This window comes from Podarcis filfolensis, assembly GCF_964270895.1.
Source record: "Podarcis filfolensis genome assembly, chromosome: 3".
Lineage (NCBI taxonomy): Eukaryota > Metazoa > Chordata > Lepidosauria > Squamata > Lacertidae > Podarcis > Podarcis filfolensis.
In genome coordinates, this window is record NC_139606.1 from 21471038 (window position 1) to 21491540 (window position 20503).

General features: G+C 43.1%; 1 protein-coding gene across 1 annotated transcript; it reads right to left on the bottom strand.

Moving 5' to 3' along the window:
• Positions 1-654: 654 nt before the first annotated feature.
• LOC310759778 (uncharacterized protein) lies at positions 655-3588 on the bottom strand. The gene is made up of 2 exons (XM_083607484.1): positions 3278-3588; positions 655-1874 (listed from the first exon to the last, which is right to left on the bottom strand). Exon 2 carries the CDS (start codon positions 1326-1328, stop codon positions 795-797), a length of 534 nt encoding a protein of 177 aa, XP_083463610.1. The 5' UTR covers positions 1329-1874; positions 3278-3588; the 3' UTR covers positions 655-794.
• Between the last annotated feature and the right edge of the window lie 16915 nt (positions 3589-20503).

Here is a 20503-nt window from a genome sequence, read left to right on the forward strand (position 1 = left end):
ACATAATTCTGAACCTATAATTGAATTTTTAACACTCTTAAACTGAAGTGAGTAGACTTTGAGAAAATCAGGGTGACAGGAAACTGCCCTTTCTATTCTTCAGCATTCTAGCCACTGTTTGGACAGTTTTTCAACCAGTGGCACGATAACTTAAACGATTCCTTATTTTGGTCCTAGTTGGAAGACAGAAATATAGACAGAAATTCATTTTCCTTGGGCTTCCATGTTGCTCCACAGAGAAGCGATAGCTTGTGAGAATCCTATGTGACAAATTCCGGTCATGGCGGCCTGGCCATGTTTTCTGTCAGAGAAGAAATGTCTTGTTAATCACCCGGGGCATTCAGGGAACATAATATTCATTGGGAGAAGACTGGAACACAACTTCCCCACCCCTGTAAAAGATTATGGGGAAACCCAGCCAGATTGAGGGGGGTAGAAATAATAAATTATGATTATTGTAATATTATTATTATGTAAGCTACAGGTATATGTGAGAAAGTACAGTGGTGCCTCACAAGACGAAATTAATTCGTTCTGCGAGTTTTTTCGTCTAGCGAATTTTTCATCTTGCAAAGCACGAAATCCCATAGGAATGCATTGAAAATCAATTAATGCGTTCCTATGGTCAAAAAAAGTCCAAACAAAGCCAAATCTGGTACAACAAGAGTTTATTAACTGCTCTTTAAAGTCACACATACTGTAAAGAGCATTTCAAAAATTGAAGAAACAATAAATTAAGTTTCTAAACATGACAGAAAAACATTTAAAAATCAACAAAGTGTACAGTACATTTTCTAAGACTCTGGGGGACCACTCGAAGAAGGTTCCTCTTCCACTCTTTGCTTCTTGCTGAAGAACCTGTCCATGGTCTGCTGCTTCATCCGCCTTTTCAGCACCTCCCTGAAAGGCGACATGACCCTTGTATCAAAAGAGTTCGCGAGGTCATGTACCACGTGCTTGTCAGGGTGGTGCCGCTCTGGAAAAGCCTGCACATCCTTCCACTTCATGCAAATGTCCCTCAGTTCTTTGGAGGACAGCCGTTCCTCAGTTGCTTCCTCCTCTTCCAGCGAGGCCTGCTCCTGCGCAGCCTCTGCCTGCAGTTCGACCAGCTCCTGGGTGGTCAGCTCGTGGTCGTGCTCCTCCACCAGCTCGCTGATGTCCTCCTCTGTGACCTCCAGGCCCATGGTCCTCCCCAAGGCAACAATGTCCTGCACCACTGTTGACTCTGGTGCATCAGAGTCACTTGGTGCCACATAGTCCGGCCACAGGCTGCGCCAAGCGCAATTCAAATTTCTCTGGCTGATCCCGTTCCAGGCCGTGGTGATCATCTTCAAGCAGGTGACGATGTCGAAATGGTCCTTCCAGAATTCCCGCAGGGTGATGGTGGTGCAATCAGTCACCTCGAAGCATCGCCTGAAAAGCTCCTTGGTGTAGAGTTTTTTGAAATTGGTGATGACCTGCTAATCCATCGGCTGGAGCAGTGGCGTGGTGTTAGGCGGCAGGAACATGATTCTGATGAAGCTGAACTCCTCCAACATGTCCTCCTCAAGGCCTTTAGGATGAGCAGGAGCATTGTCCATCAGAAGCAAAGCCTTCAGCGGCAGGTCGTTGTCTAGCAGGTACTGTTTGACAGCAGGGCCAAAAGCAAGATTGACCCAATACACAAACAGCACACGTGTGACCCAAGCCTTGCTGTTGGATCACCACATGACACTCAGCTGCTCCTTGTTGACTTTGTGTTTCTTGAAGGCCCGTGGGTTCTCCGAGTGGTAAACCAGCAGGGGCTTGATCTTCAGGTCGCCGCTTGCGTTGGCACAGAAGAGCAGGGTCAGACGGTCCTTCATGGGCTTGTGGCCAGGCAACTTGGCCTCATCCTGTGTGATGAAAGTCCTTTTGGGCATCCTCTTCCAAAACAGCCCGGTCTCATCGCAGTTGAAGACCTGCTGTGGAACGTAGCGCTCCGTCTTCACAGCCTCCAGGAACTCCGCTGCAAAGTCTTCAGCCGCAGGAACATCAGAACTGGCAGCCTCTCCGTGCCTGACCACGCTGTGGATTCCAGATCTTGCCTTGAACCGGTCAAACCAACCTCTGCTTGCCTTGAAGACTTCTGGCTCGCCTGAGGTTCCTGGCTGTTCCCGGACGAGGTCTGCATGCAAGGCCTTGGCCTTCTCACAAATGACAGCCTCAGTCACTGTGTCCCCTGCACGCTGCTTCTCTTCTAACCAGATGAGCAGCAACTTCTCGACCTCCTCCAGAACAGCTGGGCGGTTCTTCACGATCCTGGTGACTCCCTTGGCTGCATCAGTCGCAAGGATCTTCTCCCTCATCTTCAGGATGGTCCCGATGGTCGATGGATTCCTCCCGTACTCCTTGGCGAGGTCTGTCACACGCATTCCACCATCGTGCTTCCGGATGATCTCCTTCTTCATTTCCAGCGTCACCTTCTCCTTCTTCCTCTCGCCGGCCTCTGCAGCAGCAGTCTTCTTGGGTCCCATGGCAGCACAGCTCCTACCTTCGCAAACTCAGGGAAAAAAAGGATCAGTGCTTCACATCCAAAAACTGTTCCCCCAGCCCCTCCCCAACTGTTGCAAACCCCTCCCCAACTGTTCCCCCAGCCAGCCACCGCACAGAAATTCAAATCCAGAATTTTTTTTTCAAAAAAAAACAACATGGCCCAATGGTCACAGAAAATCATAAAAATGCAGAAAAAACCCACACAAGCTCCCAGATTCTTTCAAACCCCTCCTCAACTGTTCCCCCAGCCAGCCACCACATAGAAATTCAAATCCAGAATTTTTTTTCAAAAAAACAACAACATGGCCCAATGGTCACAGAAAATCATAAAAATGCAGAAAAAACCACACAAGCTCCCAGATTCTTGCAAACCCCTCCTCAACTGTTCCCCCAGCCAGCCACCACACAGAAATTCAAATCCAGAATTTTTTTTTCAAAAAAAACCAACATGGCCCAATGGTCACAGAAAATCATAAAAATTCAAAAAAAAAAAAAAAAACCCACACAAGCTCCCAGATTCTTGCAAACCCCTCCTCAACTGTTCCCCCAGCCAGCCACCACACAGAAATTCAAACCCAGATTTTTTTTTTTAAAAAAAACAGCAGAGTGGCCCAATGGTCACAAAAAATCATAAAAATGCAGAAAAAAACCACACAAGCTTCCAGATTCTTGCAAACCCCTTCCCAACACCAAGTCCTTGAATTCCAAAGACCCCAGCCCAAAATCCAAAAACCCCCCAAAAAGTTTTAAAAGTTTAACTTACCAAATGGCTGCAAAAGAAGTTTTGGAAAATCTTCAAAAATCAGCAAAGTGTTCAAAAACCTCAAAAAAGGCTACCACACCAACGTGCTATGTGTTGCTCCTCGAAGTCAAGTTGCAACTGCACCTCTTCAAGCAATGCACCCTGGGTATTAACGGTTTTACAAAAAAGGAAACAAACTTGCAAGACGTTTTCGTCTTGCGAAGCAAGCCCATAGGGAAATTCGTCTTGCGAAGCACATCGAAAAACAAAAAACTCTTTCGTCTAGCGAGTTTTTTGTCTTACGAGGCATTCATCTTGTGGGGCACCACTGTAGGTGCTGCCAAAATCCCAGTGGAGCAGAAAAGACTATTTACGTATGTGACCATGGTTGCATGGATGTTACTGGCCCAGAGATGGAAAGAAGATAAAATCCCAAACAGAGGCGAATGGCAGATTAAGTTGATCGATTATGCCGAAGTGGCAAAAATGACCGGAAGAATCAGAAATCAGGAAGACCAAAATTTTAATAAGGAATGGGGAAAATTTAATTTATCTTAAAAACCATTGTAAACGGTTAAAATTGTTAGTAGGATTGGAAGAACGCTTGTAGTTTTATGGTGAGTTTTGGACATAATGGAGAGGTAAAAGATTTGGATTGTTATAAAAGATGCAGGAGGAAATGACTAACAATAGGGACCCACAAAGGGGAGGAGGGAAGTCCAGGAGATTCTTTGGAACCTTGTTTTTACGATGTATATTGGGTATGTGATTGTAAAACTTTAATCTGAAAAACCAAATAAATAAATTTATAAATGGAAGTGGGTGGGCATTTCTGTAAAACAAAAGAAAGGGTGGTGGGTTTTTTGAGGTTGTGTGTAAAAGGGAAAACATTCACTTTGGAACGAGAGCCTAAGAGCCTATGAGCTGCTATCTAGAGCATCTGGGAAAGTTTGGATCTCTCTCTCTCTCTCTCTCTCTCTCTCTCTCTCTCTCTCTCTCTCCCTCTCCCTCTCCCTCTCCCTCTCCCTCTCCCTCTCCCTCTCCCTCTCCCTCTCTCTGCATATCTGATGTGGGACTGTGCCCTCCCAGGCATTGTTCGACTTCAATTCCCATAATCCTCAGCCAGCATGATCAGTTATACATGGCTACATACAGACCATATATTTTAAGCACATGGGAATCTTGGGAACTATATTTTGTCAAGAGTGCTGGGAATTGTAGCTCATTGTAGGGGAAAACTACAACTCCTTGGATTATTTGGAAGAAGCTGTGTGTTTCAAATGCATGGTGTGTGAGTGGTCTTAGTGACAACATATCTGAATATAAGTTGTTTGTTACAAGTTACTTAATATTAATACAGTCTAGATTCAGTTTCCTCACCATTAACAAGCATAGGAAGTACGGTAGTATTAATAACTCCCTGCTCCCCCCAAAAAAGTCACATTCAGATACATTGACATGCATATGTTGACAGAAATAGGCACACACATTATTCACATGTGCCGCTTTTGAAAGAAATAGTTGGCAGTGTTCTAAGAATACATTCCCTGACACCTCTCCCCTCCCTTTAGATAGACCTAAGCAAAATCTAATTATAACTACAGTTTATTTTCAGACAAATTAAGACTTCACAGGCACATCAGTTTTGCCACCAGGAACATCCACAGTTTGAGAACAGCACCTTTGCAGCACCTATTAAATTCCAGTTATAAATCCACAGAACAAGAAATGTAAGGGGGTGCCACCCAGTTGCAGGCAAATCAAACACAAAAGGGTGAAAAAAGTGTCGTTCAACTAGAAGGTAAAGGGACCCCTGACCATTAGGTCCAGTCGTGGCCGACTCTGGGGTTGCGGCGCTCATCTCGCTTTATTGGCTGAGGCAGCCGGCTTATGTAGGAGTGCAAATATCCAGAGATGTAGTGATCAGGTGGGATTGCTATGAGGAATTATAACAAATATAGAGTAAGCCATCTGTGTCAGCAATGAAAGCATTGCGTTGACTGGGTTTAAACTATTTTGATATGATTCTTGATTAATCTACACCTCTGCATCTCTGGCCATTTCCTCTACTGCCCATTTCTCTTGTCACATACACAGCCCAGTTGCTTAGCCAGGCAGGCATCCTGGGCCATAAAGATAGTGGGCAAGCTTCTTTGATGTATATTAATCTTAGGATGTTAATCTTAGGGCCAGGAAACAGATCTCACATGAAGGTGATACTGATTGCTGTCCTCCTGGCCATCCTTCTTATCATAGGTATATTGCCTGTTTATGACCTCCGGGGTTGCCAGTTGCTCTTCTTTGTAGTTCTGTTCTTTGTTTACCCCAGAAATATTTGTGCTTAATTAGTTTTAGTAGTTTAACTTTCTCCCCACGTGGGTTTGTGGAAATGCTCAGAAGAAATCTGATTGGTTCTTTCGAACACTCTGTAAAAAGCTCTTTTGTGAATAAAACTACCTGGGCTGGGGGCTGCGCAGATCTGACGGACAAGCACAGAGAGACACGATTATACGCACCCTTCCCAGAGTCTTGCTGGTTCAAGCCTCTGTGTGTATTCTTATTAATCAGAGTTCAATCCTTCCTTTACTTTGCGAACGCAACAGGCTTACAGCTTCCGGGTCATGTGGCCAGCATGACTAAGCCGCTTCTGGCGAACCAGAGCAGAGCACGGAAACACCATTTACCTTCCTGCCAGAGCGGTACCTACTTATCTACTTGCACTTTGATGTGCTTTCAAACTGCTAGGTTGGTAGGAGCAGAGACCGAGCAACGGGAGCTCACCCCATCGCAGGGATTCGAACCGCCAACCTTCTGATTGGCAAGTCCTGGGCTCTGTGGTTTAACCCACAGTGCCACCCACGTCCTAGTCATTCAACTAGTGATGTGCTAAAACTGGGGAGCTGATTGTTTTCTACTTGGCTAGTAAATTAGGTGCAACTGTTTCTGGAGCACTGGCTGACCACTGCGGTCTATGAGCACAGGATAACCTCAAGATTGGATTGATGCAATGTGCTCTATGTGGGACTGCCCTTGAGGTTCATTTGGAAGCTACAGCTGGTGCAAAATGCAGCGGCTCAAAAAAAAAAAAAAAGTGACAAATGGGGTGCCTCAGGGTTCTGCCCCGGACCCATTCTTGTTCCATATGTTTATAAATGACTTGGATGAAGCAGCTGAGGGGATGCTCATCCAATTTGCAGATGACACCATACGGGTAGCTAATGCCGCAGAAAACAGAATAGGGACTCAAGATGACGTTAACAGATTGGAGAACTGGGCCCAAACTAACAAAAGGAATCTCAATAGGGTCAAATGCAGTGCTTTTTTTCTTTAAAAAAATAATTAGGGGTACTTTCATTTTTCTACTTATATTGAAACACTGCCCCTCAGTGAGGCCAAACCTAGATTCACAAAATGTTTAGCGTACCCCTGCAACCCCCCCGAAATGCACTAGTCAAATGTAAGGTTCTGCATTTTTATTTTTATTTTTGTCGTTTAGTCGTTTAGTCGTGTCCGACTCTTGGTGACCCCATGGACCAGAGCACGCCAGGCACTCCTGTCTTCCACTGCCTCCTGCAGTTTGGTCAAACTCATGCTGGTAGCTTCGAGAACACTGTCCATCAATCTCATCCTCTGTTGTCCCCTTCTCCTTGTGCCCTCCATCTTTCCCAACATCAGGGTCTTTTCCAGGGGGTCTTCTCTTCTCATGAGGTGGCCAAAGTATTGGAGCCTCAGCTTCACGATCTGTTCTTCCAGTGAGCACTCAGGGCTGATTTCCTCAAGACAAGCAATAACTAGCTGCTCCAATATAAGATGGGGACATCTGGCTTTCCAGCAGCACATGTGAAAAGGATCTAGGGGTCTTAGTTGACCACTACCTTGACACGAGTTCAACAGTGTGATGCAGCAGCAGCAGCAGCAAAAAGAAAAAAAGGAAAAGGGGGGGAGCTAATGCTATTCTAAGTTGCATGCACAGAAGTATAGTGTGCAAATCAAGGTTGGGTGGCCATCTGTCATGGATGCTTCAGTTGAGATACCTGCATTGCAGGGGGTTGGAATTGTTAATATCCTGATCCATTTACAATTCTATGACGCTAACTGTTCAGTGGATCAGGGTATTTCCAATTCATTACTCCACCCTTTCAAAAATTGCACTGGCTGCCCATTGACTGCTGGGCTAAATTGAAGGTGCTTTGGTGTATAAAGCCCTATTACAGCCTGGGACCAGGATACTTGAAACATCATCTCATTACTTATATACCCAATTAATCACTGCACTCTGCAGGCGAGAGCCTTCTGGAAATACTATCTTGCAGGGAGTCCCTTCCACACAATGTATATATTGACCTTTGATGCTGTGGCACCAACCATTTGGAATTCCCTCCCCTCGAATATTAGCCAGGCACCATTTCTGTAATCTTTTCAGCACCCTTCTCAAAGTCCTTCCTCTTTCAAGAAGCCTTTTAAGTTGAAATCTGCATCTGTATTGGAACTGTTTTTTAAGATAATTTTAAAACATTTTATTACTTGTTATTTGCTGATCTGGACTCCTTTGGGTGGAAGGGCAGGATATATTTTTTAAAAAAAATAATTGTAACAAACAAAGTCCAATGTCTTTAACCAAAATGTGACAGTAGCCTAGGCACATAGACACCTAATAATTCCCCCCAGTCCAATTTTGCTTTAGCAAAACTCTGTACTTTCCCCAAAATTGTACTCTGCAATGGATTTATCATCAATTCTGATTATAGTGGCTCCGCGTAGCACAATATGCTCTTTTTATTTATTTTTTCATCCAGTTGGTTATGCTATTTAACCAACGATTTAACGAATATAATCCATATGAAGCTTCAAATCTCAAGACTTTTAAGCAGGGGCTAAGATAGGCATCTATTAGAGTATAGATACTAGAATAGGTGCAACTTCTGTGCATTCCGTCAAAGGTTTGTTAATTCAATGGTACTATCCAAACAAAAGTCACTTCTGCTAAATTAGCCATCTGTCTGGCTTTCACCTTGGAGCGTCTGCCAGATGTGGCGTTTGTTTATATGGAATTAATTTGCCAGCACAACATTAACAACAAACTTGCTTATGTGTACCTGTGTGGAGAATTTATCTATACAATGTGCATACTGAAGTTTCCCTAGAAATAACATTAGTATTGAATGCTGCCTGTTCTATATGAAGAAGAAGAAGAAGAGTTTGGATTTGATATCCCGCTTTATCACTACCTGAAGGAGTCTCAAAGTGGCTAACAATCTCCTTTCCCTTCCTCCCCCACAACAAACACTCTGTGAGGTGAGTGAGGCTGAGAGACTTCAAAGAAGTGTGACTAGCCCAAGGTCACCCAGCAGCTGCATGTGGAGGAGCGGGGACTTGAACCCGGTTCACCAGATTACGAGTCTACTGCTCTTAACCACTACACCACACTGGTGTACATCCTTTATACCAGGTCTGGCCATATCTAGTCAATACTGGACTACTTTGACTGGTAGCGATTCTCAAGGGCCTTAGCAGAGTGATGCCCTCAGTAGCAGCATCAGGAAAAAATCTGGGGGGAGGCAGAGAAAGTGCAAAGCATATTTCTAGGTCGGCAAGTTGTTCCGCAGGCTAAGAAATCTGAAAGAAAAAAAGACTACATATTAACAGTAGGAGTTCAGTGACGGGGGGCAAGTGGGAAAAAGGTCCCTGCTTTCCCCCTACCCCCTTCTGGTGCCACCCATGGGTGCTCTTCCAATCACCTGCTACAATGGTCTTCTTGTGTGCCTGATGATAGCAGGGACTGAAGCTTAAACAAGCAAAGGCATATGCTTTCCCACCAAGCTATGGTCTCTTCCCTGTCATTGTACGAACCCATGTCCATTCTTTGTGCTGGAGTCTTCAGATCACAGCACACCACAGATCATTTTTTTTTAAAAAAAGGCACACTCTTTTGCCCGGCGCCCATTTGTGCATTTTATTAATTTCCCTTTAATTAAGATGCAGCCATGACATTAATGTGGCATTTCCCTTTCAACTTCTTATGCGAGCCTTTTACTATGTGTCTGCCTACTTATTTTATTGTATTCGTTTGAACTATTTTTAACTCTGCTTCTCTATAGGTTACCATTAAAATGAGGCTGCATTTTAAATTGTATTTTAACCCGTATTTTAATAAATTGGTGTTTTTTTATGTGTGTTCCCCACCCTCTATTATGTTTTTATTGTAATTTTACTGGTGTTAGCTGCCCTGAGCCTGGCTCTGGCCAGGAAGGGTGGGGTATAAATTATTATTATTATTATTATTATTATTATTATTATTATTATTATTATCCCCCAAAGGCTGTAATGTAGTAGTGGGGAAACTGCAGACTTCCAGGTACTATTGGGCCGGGGTGGTGAGAGTTTTTGTTCAGAACTATTTGGAGGGTCACAGGTTCCCTACTCTTTTAGAGGTCCAATTTTGCAAGAAAGGGAAAATACTGGTGTAAGCTGATACTGAATCTTCCAGCACCACAGGCAATTGTGGAGATAGGAGCCAATCCCTAGAGGCCATGGGGGCTTCACCCAATAAAATGTTTGGAGGGGCCGGGCTCCCCCAAAGTTGATGGGCACTGCCATTCAAATGGGGTGTGTGCACCACATCATGTGATCAATTTTGCAGGGCAGAGCTTACCTGCCCCCCCCCCGCAAAATTTGATATATGTTGGCACCCCTGGTAGTGGATTATTTAATTCCATATAATAAAACAACACAGACATGGTTTTCAAAACAACGGCAGCATTCTCATGACAGTTTAGTCCATTTTCATGACTTTTTCCTAAAGATTACTTTTCCACATTATATCTGAGCTTTTACATGATGTAAAATGCACTTCCAGAACTATAGTAGAATATGGTGCAAATGTAGTACATATTTCCATATTTCCGCGACGGGATGTGCTTCCGTTGCTCGGTCCCTGCTCCTGCCAACCTAGCAGTTCAAAAGCATGTCAAAAGTGCAAATAGATAAATAGGTACCGCTCTGGCGGGAAGGTAAATGGCATTTCCGTGCACTGCTCTGGTTCGCCAGAAGCGGCTTAGTCATGCTGGCCACAGGACCCGGAAGCTGTACGCCGGCTCCCTCGGTCAATAAAGCAAGATGAGCGCTGCAACCCCAGAGTTGGCCACAACTGGACCTAATAGCCATCCAACATTTCTCAAATGAAAATAAGGATGTCCTATTTAATAATAATAATAATAATAATAATAATAATAATAATAATAATAGTTTTATTTATACACCACTCATCTGACTGGGTTTTTCTAGCCAGCTGCCAACATATATAAAAACATAATAAAACATCAGACGTTGAGAAACTTCCCTATACATGGCTGCTTTCAGATGTCTTCTAAAGGTTGTATAGTTACTAATTTCCTTGGCTGGGGGGGGGGGGTCACATGACTCCATACCCTCCAACATTTCTCTGGTGAAAATAGGGACGTCCTAAGGAAAAGCCGGACATTCTGGGCTCAAATCAGAAACCGAGGCAGCGTCTGTAAATCCAGGACTGTCCCTGGGAAATGGGGACACTTGGCAGATTTGCCATCACTACCTTTTCTGGACGTAAATTCCGTAGCTGAACTATGTGCTGTGTGAAGAATCACAATGTCTGTCCTGAGTCTTCTGACATTCAGCTTCCCTTGATATCTATGAGTTCTAGTATTCTGAAGAGAGAGAAAATCTTTTCTCTGTACACTTTCTCCACACTCAGCACTGTGTGTTTGGAGGGGACAAAATGACCTTCTCAGTGGTTTGGAGCTCCCTTCCCAAGAAGACTGGTCCAGCCTTTTCTCTGTTGGCCACCTGTCAGCAGGGGAAGTGCCTTTTGTTGAGATGCAGCCTCATCTTGCCAAGGCTATTTGTGTTTCTGCAGGCAATTTTGTTGTTATTGCTGCTGCTGCCATTGTTGGCTGCTGATTCTAACCTGCCCTGTTGTTTTTAATCAGGCTGCTATTTATCGTTGCTTTTACTGTGTTTTTATTTTGTTTGGCTTTCATATTGTATTGGTATATTCCTATTATTAGCCACCTCGTGTGCTTAGCTACTGAAAGGGGGAATATAAATGAAAGCTAGGTGTAGATTGTGGCACCTTAAAAACAGAAACACCAAGGGAAAAACTTGGCCGGTAAAAATATGGTGCATACAAAATAGTGCCTACTTAAATGCAATAAACAGAACTTAAGAAATATTGAAACTTTTACTGCTGCAACTTCTGTACAATTTGTAAAACTGTCAAAACATAGTTTGGATGGAAAGGCCCCAGATGGCAAAACTGGCCTGTAACGTAGTCATCCTTAAACAGATTTAACCACTTGCTTAAAAAAAAAATTTAAACTGCCTTCGATAAAATCATATAAATATTGTAAAAGCAAGCTGGTTAAGTGTGGAGAAATCATACCAGGCAAGGCATATGCACTTTGTGAGGATAAAGCTCCATTTTTTAAAGCAAGATCAAGTGGAAATGTGCCAGATGTTACAAATATTATTTTATTGAACGCTCGGTAATTCTGTTTCACAATGTTATGTTCCACATAATGCAATTATATGCACCTGAGCCAGGCATCAGAATTCCATAACTATTTTACATCTCCAGGGCATAGCTTCTGTGCATTTACAAGGAGATTTCTCAGCACTGATCACAACTGAGCACAACTACTTAAGGTAGATACCGTGACACGCCTGAAGACATATTTGTTCCCCTTCCTGAAAACACTCTGAGATTCTGCTTAACAAAAGTGCCAGTAGTTAGGTTGGAGAAAAAAACATATTTTTAAGTGCTGCATTCTGAAAACGGACCATTTTCTCAGCACTTTGTGTTTTAATCATCTAGTGCAGGGTTTCCAGCTGTTTTGGGACTACAGTTCCCATTGTCCCTGACCACTGGTCCTACTAGCTAGGGATGATGGGAATTGTAGTCCAAAAACAGTCCAGAACCCAAGTTTGGGGAACCCTGATCAAGTGTCTGCTAAAAGGATGACTCATTGTCATACACTACCCAAAACAACTGGTGTATGTGGTGCTCTCTCAAATTACTACTAATTTACTAATTTATTTACGGCTATTAGCCCATAAAATATGTACAAACATAAAAACACAGAGACATAAAAACAGATATATCCGACAACAGAAGGTGAACACCACGATGCAAGGGTGGGTCATTGAGCAGAGCCAAGTGACAGCTTGGGGCCAGGAGAGCTCCAAGGGACAGATCACAGAAAAGGAAAACTGAAGACGAACTCCGACATGCACTCTCATCATAACAGTCCGATTAGTTTTGATGTTGTTGTTGTTTTTTGGTGGTTTTTGAGTGTGAGATAACTGCATTCAGAAATCTCGCCACCTGCCGAGTTACAGAAGGATCTGTATCCTGCAAAAGCAGTGTGGCGTGTGACTCAACAGGCCTGCCAACCAAGCGCAGTAAAGCAGGACCCAGGAATTTAGCCCTGGCTATGCTATGTAGGGGACAGTTGAACATTATATGTGAAAGAGATTCAACAGTTTCCCCGTCACACACGCATAGCGGAGACACCAAACCCTTGGAAAATCTTATTATTATTATTATTATTATTATTATTATTATTATTATTATCCCCCAAAGGCTGTAATGTAGTAGTGGGGAAACTGCAGACTTCCAGGTACTATTGGGCCGGGGTGGTGAGAGTTTTTGTTCAGAACTATTTGGAGGGTCACAGGTTCCCTACTCTTTTAGAGGTCCAATTTTGCAAGAAAGGGAAAATACTGGTGTAAGCTGATACTGAATCTTCCAGCACCACAGGCAATTGTGGAGATAGGAGCCAATCCCTAGAGGCCATGGGGGCTTCACCCAATAAAATGTTTGGAGGGGCCGGGCTCCCCCAAAGTTGATGGGCACTGCCATTCAAATGGGGTGTGTGCACCACATCATGTGATCAATTTTGCAGGGCAGAGCTTACCTGCCCCCCCCCCGCAAAATTTGATATATGTTGGCACCCCTGGTAGTGGATTATTTAATTCCATATAATAAAACAACACAGACATGGTTTTCAAAACAACGGCAGCATTCTCATGACAGTTTAGTCCATTTTCATGACTTTTTCCTAAAGATTACTTTTCCACATTATATCTGAGCTTTTACATGATGTAAAATGCACTTCCAGAACTATAGTAGAATATGGTGCAAATGTAGTACATATTTCCATATTTCCGCGACGGGATGTGCTTCCGTTGCTCGGTCCCTGCTCCTGCCAACCTAGCAGTTCAAAAGCATGTCAAAAGTGCAAATAGATAAATAGGTACCGCTCTGGCGGGAAGGTAAATGGCATTTCCGTGCACTGCTCTGGTTCGCCAGAAGCGGCTTAGTCATGCTGGCCACAGGACCCGGAAGCTGTACGCCGGCTCCCTCGGTCAATAAAGCAAGATGAGCGCTGCAACCCCAGAGTTGGCCACAACTGGACCTAATAGCCATCCAACATTTCTCAAATGAAAATAAGGATGTCCTATTTAATAATAATAATAATAATAATAATAATAATAATAATAATAATAGTTTTATTTATACACCACTCATCTGACTGGGTTTTTCTAGCCAGCTGCCAACATATATAAAAACATAATAAAACATCAGACGTTGAGAAACTTCCCTATACATGGCTGCTTTCAGATGTCTTCTAAAGGTTGTATAGTTACTAATTTCCTTGGCTGGGGGGGGGGGGGTCACATGACTCCATACCCTCCAACATTTCTCTGGTGAAAATAGGGACGTCCTAAGGAAAAGCCGGACATTCTGGGCTCAAATCAGAAACCGAGGCAGCGTCTGTAAATCCAGGACTGTCCCTGGGAAATGGGGACACTTGGCAGATTTGCCATCACTACCTTTTCTGGACGTAAATTCCGTAGCTGAACTATGTGCTGTGTGAAGAATCACAATGTCTGTCCTGAGTCTTCTGACATTCAGCTTCCCTTGATATCTATGAGTTCTAGTATTCTGAAGAGAGAGAAAATCTTTTCTCTGTACACTTTCTCCACACTCAGCACTGTGTGTTTGGAGGGGACAAAATGACCTTCTCAGTGGTTTGGAGCTCCCTTCCCAAGAAGACTGGTCCAGCCTTTTCTCTGTTGGCCACCTGTCAGCAGGGGAAGTGCCTTTTGTTGAGATGCAGCCTCATCTTGCCAAGGCTATTTGTGTTTCTGCAGGCAATTTTGTTGTTATTGCTGCTGCTGCCATTGTTGGCTGCTGATTCTAACCTGCCCTGTTGTTTTTAATCAGGCTGCTATTTATCGTTGCTTTTACTGTGTTTTTATTTTGTTTGGCTTTCATATTGTATTGGTATATTCCTATTATTAGCCACCTCGTGTGCTTAGCTACTGAAAGGGGGAATATAAATGAAAGCTAGGTGTAGATTGTGGCACCTTAAAAACAGAAACACCAAGGGAAAAACTTGGCCGGTAAAAATATGGTGCATACAAAATAGTGCCTACTTAAATGCAATAAACAGAACTTAAGAAATATTGAAACTTTTACTGCTGCAACTTCTGTACAATTTGTAAAACTGTCAAAACATAGTTTGGATGGAAAGGCCCCAGATGGCAAAACTGGCCTGTAACGTAGTCATCCTTAAACAGATTTAACCACTTGCTTAAAAAAAAATTTGAACTGCCTTCGATAAAATCATATAAATATTGTAAAAGCAAGCTGGTTAAGTGTGGAGAAATCATACCAGGCAAGGCATATGCACTTTGTGAGGATAAAGCTCCATTTTTTAAAGCAAGATCAAGTGGAAATGTGCCAGATGTTACAAATATTATTTTATTGAACGCTCGGTAATTCTGTTTCACAATGTTATGTTCCACATAATGCAATTATATGCACCTGAGCCAGGCATCAGAATTCCATAACTATTTTACATCTCCAGGGCATAGCTTCTGTGCATTTACAAGGAGATTTCTCAGCATTGATCACAACTGAGCACAACTACTTAAGGTAGATACCGTGACACGCCTGAAGACATATTTGTTCCCCTTCCTGAAAACACTCTGAGATTCTGCTTAACAAAAGTGCCAGTAGTTAGGTTGGAGAAAAAACATATTTTTAAGTGCTGCATTCTGAAAACGGACCATTTTCTCAGCACTTTGTGTTTTAACCATCTAGTGCAGGGTTTCCAGCTGTTTTGGGACTACAGTTCCCATTGTCCCTGACCACTGGTCCTACTAGCTAGGGATGATGGGAATTGTAGTCCAAAAACAGTCCAGAACCCAAGTTTGGGGAACCCTGATCAAGTGTCTGCTAAAAGGATGACTCATTGTCATACGCTACCCAAAACAACTGGTGTATGTGGTGCTCTCTCAAATTACTACTAATTTACTAATTTATTTACGGCTATTAGCCCATAAAATATGTACAAACATAAAAACACAGAGACATAAAGACAGATATATCCGACAACAGAAGGTGAACACCACGATGCAAGGGTGGGTCATTGAGCAGAGCCAAGTGACAGCTTGGGGCCAGGAGAGCTCCAAGGGACGGATCACAGAAAAGGAAAACTGAAGACGAACTCCGACATGCACTCTCATCATAACAGTCCGATTAGTTTTGATGTTGTTGTTGTTTTTTGGTGGTTTTTGAGTGTGAGATAACCGCATTCAGAAATCTCGCCACCTGCCGAGTTACAGAAGGATCTGTATCCTGCAAAAGCAGTGCGGCGTGTGACTCAACAGGCCTGCCAACCAAGCGCAGTAAAGCAGGACCCAGGAATTTAGCCCTGGCTATGCTATGTAGGGGACAGTTGAACATTATATGTGAAAGAGATTCAACAGTTTCACCGTCACACACGCATAGCGGAGACACCAAACCCTTGGAAAATCTGTGGTTCAGCAGGTTCGATGGAAAGACATTGAACCTTGCACGAATAAATGCAAGTCGGTGTGGTACTGATGAAAGAGATGACATGTATGATGGAAGGCCAAGTGGTGGGGTTATTCCGTGATACCTGGGGGAGCAGACACCCCCACCCCTGGCGAGGTTGTGTTGATTTTCAATGTCCGCTAATCTTTGCTCAATAAGGCTTTTGGCTGAGCGTAAGTTCATCTTTAAGGAGTCCGCTGGGGAAATTCCGATGCTCAGAAGTTTGGCATGGATTTTTCCTACCCACGGATTGACAAAGACGTCCCGCCAGAGGCACTGAAAAAGGTAATGGTCGGGAAGCATATGCCAGCTGGACAGCCAATAGCCAAAGACTCGCTTCCAGATGACAGTCTCCAATGATGCAATCCTTAACTCCAGACGTATGGCTGCGTTGCTCACACACATGGGGAGTTTCAGAAGGCGACGGAGAAACTGATTCTGCAATGTCCCCAGTGATGTTAAATTGGACCCTGGGGCCCAGAGCGGGGCAGCATAACAGAGGGTGGAAACCACTTTTGCGTGGTATACCTTCAATGCAGAAGGGATGTGAGAGGCTCCGTCGGCCGCAAAAAATTGGAGTAGAGTATAAAGTATTGTTTTCCCTTTGTTTAGTAATCTCTCAAATTACTACTCCCACATTAATTCATTAATACCACAATAAAAGTAATCTCCCAATTATTGGGATTACTTGAAGCACAGCCATTTTTCATAATTCCCTTTTCTCCCAATTTTAAGGCAGAAATGTATACGAAACTGCATATACTGGGACAGTGTGTGTAAAAAGGTACATATTTGTAGAAAACACACAAAACTGCTTTATATTAAATAAAAGTTGCTTTGCAAAAACATGTATATTATGAAAAAAAATGCATATATTAGTAGAAATCTGCACTAGTCATACTGGTGAATTTTCCTGAAGACTTCTTTTTTAAAAAATAAATAAATCACAAACTGATGTGGAGAATTGCATTTAAGACTGAAAAGGTGAAAAATTGAGGGAAATCAAAATTGACAGATCACCCATCCCTAGCTAAGATCCTGTTTTTCAACAGACGTTTCCATTTTTAAAAGAGGGAGAGAGCGAGAGAGCGCTATTTTCCTCTCTTTCTAACATGTTTTCCTTACCACAAAGGAAAATCTCTCAGTCTAAGAACATTGGTTTGGAGGATGAATCAGGAGGGAAATGTTTTATTAATAATAAATAATAATACTTACATATGGTTACAGTGTCCTACAGCCAGGGGGCATCTATGGCTACAGACAAATTCAAAACAAAGGATGGAACACTCTTTAGCAAAGTTCGGGGACTAATGTTTTCAAGAGTGCAGAACGGCTACAAGGTTACAATCAGGCATGATTGCTATTGGATCTAGCAAACTATTGGATAATGAGGAAAGAATAGTAATTTACAACTATTTACTCTTTATTGATGTTCAAATTAAACCTAGCGCCCACATATAACGTGGAACATACAAAACAAAGAGCCAATCATTATTTCGCCCAAGATGCTTTTGCTAAGCAAGGACAGATAAAGGAACCGATATGCCCCAAACGACAATGAACTGCATAATATTCATGTAAAGTTCGGAGCTGGAAGCTATAACTCATAGCACTGAAAGAAACGGGATTTACCTCCCGGGTTTGGTGGGATTATTTTTGGTCATATTCTAGAAAGGATAGAGAACTTGGTTTACAGTGCTCTGTTTGAGATACCAAAATCTGCAGCTGACGATAGGAGCAGTCAGCCCACCCAATAAGTTATTTCCAGTTATGTCCACATCAAAGAGAGGAAAGTCACCTCCATACGTAACATTGCAGGTGTCCAATGGCTCTGTACAACCCAAATTACAAGGGGAATAGGGGTGATTCAGATGTGGTTTCCACATACCCCAATCAGATGACACAATTAAGAAGGAGTCTCAAGTCAGACTACCGACCCACTTAATTCATTCTTTGGACTCAGGCGTCCCAAATTGCTGCATTTGGCCATTAAAATAAAACAATGCACGTGCGCACAAAATTGTGGGGCAGACAGATTCCCCTAGAAGTCCTGGATTTCCGATTCTGGCCCATAATTTCTAGAGCCAGTCAATTCAAGAGATTACAGAACACTTGAAGTCTTCACCCAGGTGGAAGACAGTTCAGCAGTGTAAAAATTCAGACTGAATCAGCTTCCTTGCCAGGAGTCACTTGAAGAGAAGAACCATCATGTAGTACCAAGGAAGATAATGGGCAGTTGATGTAAACTTGTGTCAGGCAGCAGAGGAGTGTGAGCTCCTCCTCCCATGCAGGGATGGTGAGCTGGGACAAAGGCCAGGTTTAGGATTTCAGTTTCTGATTATGTAAGCTGGGAGAGGGGAGGTTGCCAGGGTGACAGAGGGTGTGATGTCACACAGGGGGATGTGTCCATTTAAAATATGGGTAGGCAAACTAAGGCCCGGGGGCCGGATCCGGCCCAATTGCCTTCTAAATCCAGCCCGCGGACGGTCCAGGATTCAGTCTGTTTTTACATGAGCAGGATGTGTGCTTTTATTTAAAATGCATATCTGGGTTATTTTTGGGGCATAGGAATTAGTTCACTGAAGCTATATGGGGAGCAACAAGAGACACTCTTGCCCTGCACTCCCTCTACCTAAATGTAAAGGTAAAGGTACCCCTGACCATTAGGTCCAGTCGCGGACGACTCTGGGGTTGCGTGCTCATCTCACTCTATAGGCCGAGGGAGCCGGCATTTGTCCGCACACAGTCATGTGGCCAGCATGACTAAGCCGCTTCTAGCGAACCAGAGCAGCACACAGAAACACCGTTTACCTTTCCGCTGGAGTGGTACCTGTTTATCTACTTGCACTTGACATGCTTTCGAACTGCTAGGTGGGCAGGCGCTGGGACCGAACAACAGGAGCTCACCCTGTCGCAGGGATTTGAACTGCTGACCTTCCGATCGGCAAGCCCTAGGCTCTGTGGTTTAGACCACAGCACCACCTGTGTCCCCGTGCTCAGGTTGTATATATGTATAAATAAAGCACATTTCTTAAACACTCTTCAGTCTCTCTGGTGACTCATTCCAAAAGAACACAACCCCTGGTTAAGTGACAAGACCCCTGAGAGCTTACTACTGCTCTCTGTCTGTCACACACAGTGTGTTATTTTTCTAGAAACAGAGGTGCTGGACCTCACCATTGATGTTTCCCTTGTTCTCTTATAATGGCAGTGGCAACCACCTAAGGGGTGGGTGGGTGGTGGTGGTAGAGAGGATATATTTGATGTTGAAGGTCAGGTCCATCTTTTAATCTGGAAGGCAATTTGCTCAAAATGCAATTATAGTAGATTCAGGGAAGGATGTTCAAGTTACCTTAAGAGTTGCTGTATTCCTTTTGCTCTATCTTGATCACCGAGATCATGTGATACAGAACTTATGGCCCCTGAGGCTCACTTGGCCTTTACCAAAGACCAAGTCTTACGTATAGTAAAAACCTGCTTCACGAAACTTCCTGCCAGTAGAGGTCCGGCAGGAATCATCCCTGCCTTCTTTCAGATGTCTTCTGAAAACTGTTATTCATATAAATGAATTTCTTTTTACCAAGCAGTATTTATAGGTGTTTTAGTGGTTAAGAGTGGTGGACTTGTAATCTGGTGAACCGGGTTCGCATCTCTGCTCCTCCACATGCAGCTGCTAGGTGACCTTGGGCTAGTCACACTTCTTTGAAGTCTCTCAGCCTCACTCACCTCACAGAGTGTTGGTTGTGGGGAAGGAAGTGAAAGGAGAATGTTAGCCACTTTGAGACTCCTTTGGGTAGTGATAAAGCGGGATATCAAATCCAAACTCTTCTCTTCTTCTTCTTCTGTGGTTTTTAATTGGTTTTAGTGCAATGTTGCTGCTTTATGTTTTGTACTGCATTACTGCCTTTTTATGGAAGTGTGGTCTATAAATACTTGAATGAATAATAAAGAAATAAAATTAATAAAATTATTTGTTTTGCACATGCCATTGTTCTTCTTTGAGTTCTACCTGGAAAAAGAGGGCATTTAGAAGAAAGGTGGACTGTTGTAGTCCTTCCCAATTGTTCTACATTTTGTAGCAAACAATTAAAAATCAATACTTTAATTTGTTTTCATTCTGCTCTTTTTCTGTACTCCCCCTGCCAATTTGCATTAGTTGGGCTGCCGTTTTGCAATTTTTTTAGAAGAGCTTAGTATAAGGTGATTTCACGTTCCTTCTTCTTCAGATCAGGAATATATTTTTATGTTATTTATTTGCTCCTTTTTGTTCTAATCCCTTTCTGTTTTCTAGCAGATAAGACCCACATTAATCATTTGTTTTTCATTAAATTTGTTTTTTCTGAGTT